Source organism: Calidris pugnax, unplaced genomic scaffold, assembly GCF_001431845.1.
Source record: "Calidris pugnax isolate Ruff unplaced genomic scaffold, ASM143184v1 scaffold244, whole genome shotgun sequence".
Lineage (NCBI taxonomy): Eukaryota > Metazoa > Chordata > Aves > Charadriiformes > Scolopacidae > Calidris > Calidris pugnax.
In genome coordinates, this window is record NW_015091141.1 from 2,324,765 (window position 1) to 2,335,009 (window position 10,245).

Here is a 10,245-nt window from a genome sequence, read left to right on the forward strand (position 1 = left end):
AGGCCGGCACGGGGGGGAGGGAGGGAGGGGGGCAGTGCCCGAAGCCACGCCCCGCGCTCGCAGCTATTGGCTGAGAGCAACACGCCCTCGCGGCGCCCCGCCCACTCACGCCCGGGGCCCCGCCCACTCCGCGCCGCCATTTTGACCTAGAGCTTCCCTCAGCTCCCCCACCCGGGGCCGGCCGGCGTTAATTAGTGAAAAACGTTAATTAGCAAACGGCGGAAGCCACGAAGCGAGCGGAACGCCGTGCTGTCAGAAAACACCCAGCCGGGCTATCAAAAAATAAGCAAAAAAACAAAAAAAAGAGTCGTTTTCTGCAATAAAAGGCCCCAAATGCATGCATCTTCTGCCACACATTTTAAAATTTATTTACATAAATGTGTATGTGTGAGATGGGAATCGAAGTGCTTTGGGGTGTCAGGTCCCCACACCACCACAGCAGCTCAGGGAAACAGGTGGAGACTTGCAGCAGCCTCTTTGCTCCTGGGCGTCATTCCCGAATTAGAAAAATAAAAGGAAAAATACACACATTTTATTGTAATGGGCAACAAACACCGTGTCAAAAAAACATGAGGAAAACCACCATGAAATCGCATCGAGGAACGAACCACGGAGGATATTGTAAAAAAAAAATATAATAATAATAATAATTATAATCAAAAACTTCAGGAAACGGCAACTTGTACCCACTGCGGGGCAGGGATTTGCTGGGAATAACCCAAATTCCTGGGAAATCCGGTCTCTGAGAAAGCAAAGTCTGTCTCGGTGGGTGGTTTCTCGCCCCCCCGAGCGAGCCCAGCGTCAAGCGATGAAATCCAGGGGTCTGTTGAATCCTCCTTTTCTGTTCATGTACTGCCTGCGGCCAGAGGGAAGGAACCAGCGTCAGCACCGGGGCACCCACCCCCCGCACAGCAAATCCCCACAAAAGCACCCAAAAGAGGCCCGTAATGGCAGCCGCAGGGGGTGGAATTCCCCGTGGATTTGCCCAAGTCTCCCACCCAGGAGGCACGAGCGGAGGCTGGGCTGTTTGAGGTGCAGGTCCGAGCCCAAGCCCCGCAGCGCAGCCTGGCCATCCATCAAAATGTACTTTTTTGACGGCACTTTCCATCAAAAAGGAGACAGAATTGACAAACTGAGCGGTGTTTTGGGGGGAAGAAACAGGGAAACTGCGGTGCTTACGCAGCTCCCACCCACTCAGGCCACACTTGGGACATCCTGCCTGCACACAGCGTGCTCTTTTTCTCCTCATCTCTCTGCTTTCACCGTTTCCAGGAGAAAACAGAGGCTTCTTACCTCCGTTTGACAGTAAAAACTGCAAACTTTGCCTTTTTCCAAAGGCCCGAGAAGGCGGATCACACGACAAGAGACAGCAGCTCCGACGGACAGCCACAGCTTCCTCTGAGCCATCTTATCTCATCAAAAAAATTCTTTCTACCCCCCACCCCCCCAAAAAATAAGGCTGGGCACAAACCTGTACTTCCTCTTCTGGGAGACATTGATGGCATAGGCATTTGCAGCACCGTCCACCTTCTTCCCCTGAAAGGCATTAAGAAAAATGGTCCCAAACCTCAGCATGTTATCCCCAAAAAAGGCCTGTCAGAGGCGGCTGCGGGCTCCACCGCACTAATCCACACTCACTTTTGTCGTGTCAAAAGAGGCAAAGCCCATCATCTTCATCATCTCAATTTCCTCTTCCGTCTTACCCTGCAAATCTTCCTCTGCCGAGGCAACAAAGAAAAAAAAGAGTTCAACCAACACAGCTGTCAGGTTTCACCAAAAACATTTAAAATTAAGCACCGGGTGTCACCCTGGTCCCAACTCAAGTGGGAAAGTCAGTGCCCAGGACATATTTAAGGAGGGAAATCCCCGCCCCCCCTCACCCGTGATCTGACGCTCTTTGCCTTTGGAGTCCTTTATCTCCTTCTTCTCTTCATCTCGCCTTTCCTTCAGCCGCGGTGGGGAGGAGGAGCTGGATCGGTGCCGTCTCGGGGACCTGATGTTGCAAACGCAGGCGGGTTTGCAGCTTCCCAGCTGTGCCATTACCAGTTTCACAGTGTTAACGAGTTCCCGCTGTCCCCATACTGCCCAAACCACACCTCACCCGGGCCCTCCAACTTGTCCCTGCCACAGCACTGCCATTTCTGACCCTCACCTGGATCGTCTCCTGTGTGGGGAACGAGAACGGCTCCTCCTCCTGTCCCTGTCCCGGGACCGGGATCGCTCTCTTCGCCTCCTCTCCCTCTCCCTTGAGGTGGAGCGCGAACGCCTCCGCTCTGCTTGGAGAAAGGCAAGGTTTAGCTTCCGTTTCCTCACGTTTCTCCCGCTTTTCAATGAAAATCTCATCAACGCTGTGACAGCTCCCAAGCAGAGACCCACACAGCAACTTCCTCGCACCTCCTCCCCTCCATGGCTGAGCTCAGAGTTCCCCCCAGCACCCGCACAAGTCAGAAGAGCGGTAGGAAAAGTCACCCGGGGGTGAGGTGACCAACCTGTCGGCACATCGGTCCCCCAAAAGCTAAGGTGCCTGGAGGGGGGCAGGAACCGGTGTGGGGAGGACGAGGAGGAGGAGGAAAGGCCCCTCTGCTCTCCCCAGAGCAAAGAACTGAGGCCCCATCACCACCGCCCCCCGCCCTGGAGGGGCCTCCCCCCCTTGCCCAAGGGTTGGGAGATCTCCCAGGGCCCGCTCCTACCCCGGGCTCGGCCTGCCCGCCCCCGGCCTGCCTCCCCCTTAGGGCCCCCATACCGCTCCCCTCAACGCAGCCCCGGGGCCAGTCCCCCCCCGGCCTCTCTCCTCCCCCCCTCGGTGTTCCCCCCGTCGCCCCTCACCGCGCCGCGGCGGCGAGCGGGAGCGGCTGCGGCCCATGGCCGCCCCTCAGCACCAGCACTTCCGGCCGCCCGGCTGGCGCACTTCCGGCTCCGGCATTCACCCCCCTCCCCCCACAACCCGCACCGCAGCGCTTTGGTTCCGCCGCGAAAACGTTCCGGGTGCGGGCCCCTGGGGCGGCTGAGCTCCCCCTTCCCGCACCCACAGCCGGGGGGGGGACAGGGTTGGTGGGGCCGTGACCCCCCAGCCCCACAGGGAGGCCCGCCACACCTTCTCATCGCCCCCCTCTCCCCATCCAAGCTCCACAGCACGAGCAGGTGCCAAACACGGGGTTTATTTACAGACAGGCGGTACACAGCGCTTTCCAGCGACGATTGTCAGACACCGGCCCTCGCCAAGCCCGCGGGGTGAGGGACACCCCGCTCCCTCCCCGCCCTGCTCCCCCCGGGCCCTAGTGACCTGGGGACGGGGCAGCCTCTTCTCGGCCTCATGTCGATGGATTTTCAGCAACCACATCCTCGCCAGGGACCACTGGGCCTGGGCCAGGGATGTCTGCCAGCCCCAGGAGGCAAAGTGGGTGCTGAAGCCAGCTTGAGCCCCGGCGTCGCCCTCCTTTCTTGCGGTGTGTTGGTGGATCTGTGGTCAAAGATGACCCTTTCTCTTCAGCTGACGGTGTAAACGTGGAGGGCGATGAGCACCGAGCCTGTGGGCGGCAATTGGCACCTCTCGGGGTTACCGGATCGACGGTTTGCCTCGTGGCCAGGGGTACGTCCCTGCCTCCCCGCTGCCAAAAACCCACACCCAGGGCCTGGCCTGGGGCACATGCGTCCAGGCAGTCCGGCCTAAAGGAGGTGAGAAGGAAAGCAGCAAGCCCAGGGGCTGACTGTGAGCAGCTGGCAGCAAAACGCTGGCAGGGAGAGGGGGAGAATTATCTGGAGGGGTGGTCCTGGGGATGCCCTAATGGATGGGGAAGCTGTGGCATGGATCTGATCCTGTATCTGTTTTCTTCTAGCTAAGGGGTGAGGATGCACATCACAACAGTGGCCATTTGAGCCTTCCTCCCTGCTGAAGGTACCGGTGTCTCTCACTTCCCAACACCGCACTAGACACCTAATGCACACCAGACTGCCACAGAGGGGGGAAATAAATCCCTGTCTCCCCTGCGAAGCCCATGGCTCACGGAGAAAAGGGGTCATGAAGCCCCTGGGGACAGACCCTTGGAGAAAAAGGGGCTGCAGCCGATCCGGTGGTGGGGCATGTGGCAGTGCTGTAATTCAGGTAATCGCTGGGGGAGTGACCGTGCTGGCTGAAGGAGGCAACACAGCTGCCTCTGCTGGGGCTTTCCCAGCCAGGGTTGCTCAGAGGGATGGTCAAGATGACAAAAATGGCCTCAAAGAGCCTTAAAATCAGTGGCAGTAAACAACACCCCATGGGAAACTGTCTGCTGAATAGATGTTGAATATAGGCACCAACACCAGTTGGTCCATCAGTCACAGGCGGTGGATTTAGGAGCTCAGGGTCCCCCTGGTCTTTACAAGAGTGTGATAGGGACCTGTGGCTCTGACCCCGGTGCTGACTCTTCTTGAATACCAGGCTGAGGTCGGCCCTGGGGCTCCAGGTGTGTATTTTTGCAATTTTTTGCTTCTTACGTTTTACTTTTTGATTCAGAATTTAAATGCCTGTCACGCCCCATATCGCAGCCCTGCACAGAAAACCAGCCTGCCTTTACAACCTGCCTCTCCTTGACCCACAGCTGCCTGCACCCCAACTCCCTGCCTGTGCCCTGCTGCCCTTAAAGTTGCCACTGGGCTTTCAGCTTCTCCAGGGGGAAAAACAAAAGCCAAGAGATGCCTCACAGCAGTTCAAGGCTTTGAAAATAGGGTGGTGGCGTGTGAGAAACCCAATGTCCTCAGAGGGGGGGATTCTGGGGGTCCCCAGCTACAAGCCCAGCCCACATTTGGGCTGTGGTGGGGAAGCCCCATCCCCACAGGCAGCACTGCCTGCGTAGGACCTAGGAAAATGGGAAACCTCTGGGGCTTGCGGGAGGATAGGGGCTGATCCCATTGGTTTTCTCCCCTAAATCCCAGCGCTGGAGCAGCTGCGAGGCAAATGGGCATCACTGGTTTTCTTTTTCCATTCTGGGAACGGCCGGGATGGTGTAACGATGGTGGTGTCAGCGGAGGGAGCGCCGGAGGTGGGGAGGGCACACCAGGTAGGATTGAAACTTGTGCTTGGGAGTCCAGAGCTGGGGAAAAGCAATGATCTGGCCTCAGGTGTGTGGAGGGGTGCTCGCTGAGCCCAGGGTTGGGGCGAGCAGAGACCCGGCCCAGCCTTGGCCGTGCCGTGGTGGTGGGGAGGGGGTGGCGGCGTCGGCAGTGCCTCTGGCTGAAGTGAATTGGCAGCGTGTGTTCATCCCGAAGTAGCACTTAGTGAGTGAAGTTTTGCTCAGTTTTAAATAACACAGACAGTTCCTGGAGGCTCTTTTCTTCTCCCTTCTCAGGTGTGGTTGGTGCAGTGCAGCGAGGGGCTTTCCTGGCAGCGTGAAATCCTGGGATGGTGCGTACTTGAGACGGTGGCACCAGGAGAAGGGAATTGAAAGTGGCTCCGCGGCCCCAGGGAGAGGAAGATTACGATCCGGGAAGGAAAGGCTCCCAGGCCCACTGCCTCGGCCTCTCCTTCGGGGAGAGCAACCCACCCCCCCCTCCAACGTTCAGCTCGACCTGATTCCCCACAGTGAAGCGGCAAACAATTTTACCCAGGGGGTGAAGCCAGCGCCATTCCAGCGGACCTTGAAACAGAAGGTTTAAAAAAGAAAAAAAAAAAACCCAAAACCAACAAAACACTCTTTTCTTCCTCAAACCAAGTGGATCCCCACATTTCACGAGGGCTCAGCAAGCGGTAGGTGGGGAAAAAAGAAAAAACAAACCAACAACCCTTAGCCCACACGGGAAGGAGAAGGGACAGCTCATGGGAGGAGTGGGTGTTTCCCCAAGCGGCAAACAGGGGCCACACTCTTCATAAACCTCGGTGACCGTCTCCAAAAGCGGGTGACAGGAGGGACGAGGTGCCTCGTGCCAGGAGTACCCAGAAAACAACTCGCCTCCAGCGTTTTCGCCTGTGCCTCAGCCAGACACACGACGCAGGAGCCGTCCCTCCGCCTCAGCCCCTCCGTCCGGAGCGGTGCCTGGCTGCCGCTGGGACGGGAGGCCTCAGAAGAGACTCAAGATTCGATCTTTTCTTTCTTTTTGCCTTTTTTCAGGAAAGACGGGGTCCGGAATTTCTTCTTCTTCTTGGAAGGTGATTTGGAGGGTGAACCTTCGGGGGAGATGGGGTTGCTGGTCACCGTCTCCTTCTCCTTGGGGGCATCTGGGTCAGCATTAGCAGGGGAGGTCGTCCGCTCCCCAACTTTGCCCAGGTTTTCTTCAGTGCTTTGTTCCTCATCCTTCCCGTTCACCACTGCCGGCAGCTCCTTCTCGGCAGCGGAATCAGCCGGTGCTTGCCCGCCATCTGCCTTCTTGTCACCTTGGTAAGGGGAGAGCAGAGAGGTGAGGGTTGGGGCATCAGGAGGTTTAATTCCCACCCCCACCCCACCCTCCAACTCGCTGGTTTGGCCTGGGTAGGAGCAGGATTTGGCCCCTGGGGATGGAGAGATCCACTCCTGCCACAGGCACCGCTTTCCTGAGCCTTCCCCCTCCCCCTTCCCTGCAGGGCAAGCGATGGTGGAATGGAGAGCTGGGAGAAGGCAGGCAGAGAGGGCAGCTGGCTCCATCCCGGCCTCGCCGCTGGAAATAAAGCGAGCGGGAAAGACAACAAGGCGACCCAAGGCATTTCCTTCTGCAAAACCCTGAGCGGGGCACCGCTCCTCGCGGGAGCGTGTCCGAAATGGGCCACGGAGAGCAAGGTCACCGCGAGCTAGCCGAGAGCACGGTCACCCGCGTCCCTCCGCCTGCAGCAAGGCTCGAGGACGGCCTCTCCGTACTTACTACAGTGACAAGTATTCAGAGGTAACTCCTTGGGGGAAAGCCACACATGGAGGAAAGAGAAAGGAAGACGTTGTGGAGACAGACAGACAGACAGACACCATGAGACACGATGAGAAAGCGAGAAGCCGCGCGCTTCTGCTGCCCTCTCCCACGCCCTGAGACCCGCCACAGTTTGTCAGTGACAAATTTGCCCTTGGGGACATACAATAATGGGAATATCGCACCCATTGGCACGTTAGAAGGGGACTGAGGTGTCCCTCAAAGCTGCCAGCAGGCACTCATGTCCTCCCACCATGAAGGCAAGCAGCAGCTTTGGCGCCTTTGCAGCGTGAACCCCCGTTGGTGCTCGGCCCCCCCACAGCGAGGGGCCTCCCCAGGGAGAAGCAAAGGGACCCAGGGGTGACATTTATCTGCGTTTCAGCGGGATTTGGCTACAGCCACCCTCATCCCCGCTCCTCATCTCCGCTTGGCTGGTGAGCCCGGGCGCTCACTAGCCCACTCACCCTCCGAGGGCTGGGCCGGCGTCGGGGCCGGGCTGTGCGGTGGGGAGCTGGGGGGCGATTTGGTGGAGGGTGCCTGGCTCTCCTCGGCTGCAGCATCCTTCTCGCCTGCCGACAGAGAGACCATGCTGGCCCCAAGGTCCCAAAGGAGATTTGGGATCGGGGGGCTCCCCCCCACCCCCATACCCCTCTTACCCTGCAGCCCCAGCTTTTTCCTCTCCACCTCCTGCTTGTACTCCTCCAGCTCCTGGTCGGTGAGCTGGCTGAAGGGGTTCGGGGGCTCTGGCTCGGGGGGTGCCTCCTCCCGGGACGCCTCTTTGGCCTCTGCGTCCCCCAGATGACTCTCTGTGGACTGAAACACCCCCAAGAGTGGTGTCACTCCCCGACATGCTGGGGGAGCCAGGGAAGGGCTGAGTGGGCCCGGGGGGCACACGGGGTGACCTACAGGGCTGCGGCTGGTCTCGGCAATGACGCTGGCCAAGAGCTGAGACTGAGGTCCAGCCGACTTCACATCCTGGCGATTTTGCTCCCGGATCTGTAGGTGAGATGCCGAGTGAGGAGGGGGGAAAAAAGCCTCCTCCTTACCATGGGGTCTTGCTGAAACCCTGGCACCCACGTCCGAAAGCCTCTGGGGGCTTTTGGGATGGGCCGGTACCTTGTTCCTCATCTCCAGCACCTCCTGGGGGTCTGTGTAGAGGGGCACAAACTGGTTGGGGTTCTCGATCCGGATGGGGGTCCCGCTGCTGCCTTTTTCCACCTCGTCTGCTTTCAGCCACTGCGTGTCACAGAGATGAAACCCTGATAAATACACATTGTGGGGAGAGGAGACCCTGATGAATGCATCTTGTGTAGAGGAGAGACCCCAGTGGGACTAATGGTACTCAGCCCCCTGGGGTGGGAAGGTGGGATTTTAAAATAAATATTATTACAGGGCAGGAAATAGAGGCAAAACAGAAAGCCTCTGTTGAAGACACTCAATGAAGCATTTCTCGCTTCTGGGGGATCCCTGGTTGGTTCTGCTCACCAAATATTGGTGGGATAACATCCCAAGAGTCCCCCTTCTCTGCCTTTTTTGGGGTTTTTTTGATGTCCCAAAATCCCCACACCATCCAGCCAGCTGATGCCATTCCCAGACCCATTCCCAAATTAACCCAACACCCCCCCGGGATGCCGCAGGAGCCCTGCACCGTTGTCTTCGTCTTCTGGCTGCCGGCGCTGCCCTGCTGCTCCTCAGCCACGTTGACTCTCATGTAGGTGTTGGGGGTGTTGAGCCACCGCGTCTTCTCCTTCTGCTGCTTCTGGGCATGCTGCCGCAGCGCGGGGACGGGGGCCGCATCCTCCTCGAAGATGAAGGCCGTCACGGTGGCGGGGATCAGCACGTCGCTTTTGGGCTTGCTCTTCTCCTGCACGAAGGGGTAGCGGTAGGTGTAGCCCGTGCGGTAACCCTGGAAAGGCAAAAAGCACTTGGTTGTGAGTAACGTAGGGATAAAAAGAGATCATTTTGTGCACGCTGGGGGAGTTTGGCATCGGCCGGTGCTCACCAGGTTGTCCAGCATCCTCATCAAGGCTTCGAATTCGTGCTCGCCCAAGCGGCTCTTCTGCATGGGCCCGAAGGTGCTGCCGGCCCAGCGCACAGAGCCCACCTCGTGGGGCCGGTGCTTGGTGCGCTCCAGCACGATCAGGTTCTCCGTGCCCCCCGCACTCGCCAGCGCCGACACCTGCGGGTGAGCCCGGGGAGACACGGCTGATGCAGCCCAACGGCCTCTGACCTGCCACAGCCCCTGCAGCAGCAGGTCTGTGCTGGTCCATCCCATCCCGGCCACTGTGCTGACTGCAGAGACCTGGCACAGCTCACTGCATGGTCCCAGGACACCAGGCTGGCAGCAGAGACCTGGCACAGCTCAGTGCATGGTCCCAGAACACCACACTGGCTGCAGAGACCTAACACAGCTCAGTGCACGGTCCCAGTGGACAGTGCTGGCAGCAGAGGCCGTACCCAGCTCGGTGCATGCTCTGCGCTCACCTGGATCTCGCAGGCCGCCTGCAGGTGGAAGATGCTGTAGAAGGCCTCCTCGGCGGTGTCGCCCAGCGCCAGCACCCCGTGGTTGCGCAGCACCAGGATCTGCAGCACCCGGGGACATCAGCGGGGCAAAGGAGGGGACGGGGACAGAGAGGTGGCCTTGGCCCCCCCCCCCCCACCTCCTCCCTCCATGTCCCCCTCGTACCTTACAGGTGGGACCGAGGCATTTTTGGAGCTCAACCCGGTCGGCTTCGTCCTCCACCTCGCCACGGAAATCGAAGTAGGCGACGTCCCCCAGCAGCAGGGCGGCGCGGGAGATGGGCAGCACGCCGCAGCGCATGGCCGACACCTGCAGCACAGCAGGCAGGGTGACCATACCCTCCCCCTCCTCCCCTCCCAACCTCCTTAATCCCCCCCCGTAAATCCACCCCACCCCCCCCAAACCATCTTACAGCGGCGGTGGCCGGCGTGTGCAGGCGGACGATGCAGCGGGCGTCGGGGCGGGCGGCGTAGATGGCAGCGTGGAGGCTGAAGCTGCGGGCGTCGGGGGCAAAGCTGGTGCTGCCCTGCTCCACCACGGCCCCCAGCACGTTCACCTTGATCTTTGGGGTGAGAGGGGAGGGGATTTGGGGGTTCAGAGCTGGCCGGGTGTCCCGTCGTCCCACCCCTGGGAGCGGGGATGGGGACACAGGGAGGGCACGCTCACCAGGCTGGCTGCTGTCACCTCGCTGCACGCCAGCCCCTGCGGGGCCACCAAGAAATGCTCCTGCTCCTTGCTGACGCGCAGCTGTGCCAGGAAAACACCCCAAAAAAGATATAAAAATATTAAAAAAACAACCAAACAAAAACAAACCACACCAAAAACAAAACAAAAAAACACACCTAACCCCCCAAATCCCCCCTGAAATCTCAACACCC

The 10,245-nt window shown here is 59.2% G+C and overlaps 3 protein-coding genes across 3 annotated transcripts in view; all 3 read right to left on the reverse strand.

The window, feature by feature from the left end:
- The window catches only part of MXD1 (MAX dimerization protein 1), a 12,973-nt gene extending 12,833 nt beyond the window's left edge, over window positions 1–140 (reverse strand). Inside the window, exon 1 of the mRNA XM_014958702.1 lies at window positions 106–140. Coding sequence (XP_014814188.1) covers window positions 106–140 — 35 coding nt within the window. The remainder of the gene's footprint in view (window positions 1–105) is intronic.
- A 370-nt stretch (window positions 141–510) lies between these two features.
- Window positions 511–2,937, reverse strand: SNRNP27 (small nuclear ribonucleoprotein, U4/U6.U5 27kDa subunit). Its single transcript, XM_014958728.1, has 6 exons — window positions 2,827–2,937; window positions 2,153–2,273; window positions 1,881–1,993; window positions 1,639–1,718; window positions 1,472–1,536; window positions 511–856 (listed from the first exon to the last, which is right to left on the reverse strand). Exons 1-6 carry the CDS (start codon window positions 2,861–2,863, stop codon window positions 802–804), a joined length of 471 nt encoding a protein of 156 aa, XP_014814214.1. The 5' UTR covers window positions 2,864–2,937; the 3' UTR covers window positions 511–801.
- Window positions 2,938–3,142: 205 nt separating this feature from the next.
- Window positions 3,143–10,245, reverse strand: part of ADD2 (adducin 2) — a 10,972-nt gene continuing 3,869 nt past the window's right edge. Inside the window, exons 4-14 of the mRNA XM_014958708.1 lie at window positions 10,034–10,114; window positions 9,780–9,929; window positions 9,533–9,676; window positions 9,331–9,429; window positions 8,849–9,025; window positions 8,495–8,752; window positions 7,963–8,082; window positions 7,753–7,842; window positions 7,503–7,659; window positions 7,311–7,415; window positions 3,143–6,346 (exon numbers count right to left, since the gene is read on the reverse strand). Coding sequence (XP_014814194.1) covers window positions 6,045–6,346; window positions 7,311–7,415; window positions 7,503–7,659; window positions 7,753–7,842; window positions 7,963–8,082; window positions 8,495–8,752; window positions 8,849–9,025; window positions 9,331–9,429; window positions 9,533–9,676; window positions 9,780–9,929; window positions 10,034–10,114 — 1,683 coding nt within the window. The 3' untranslated portion in view covers window positions 3,143–6,044. The remainder of the gene's footprint in view (window positions 6,347–7,310; window positions 7,416–7,502; window positions 7,660–7,752; window positions 7,843–7,962; window positions 8,083–8,494; window positions 8,753–8,848; window positions 9,026–9,330; window positions 9,430–9,532; window positions 9,677–9,779; window positions 9,930–10,033; window positions 10,115–10,245) is intronic.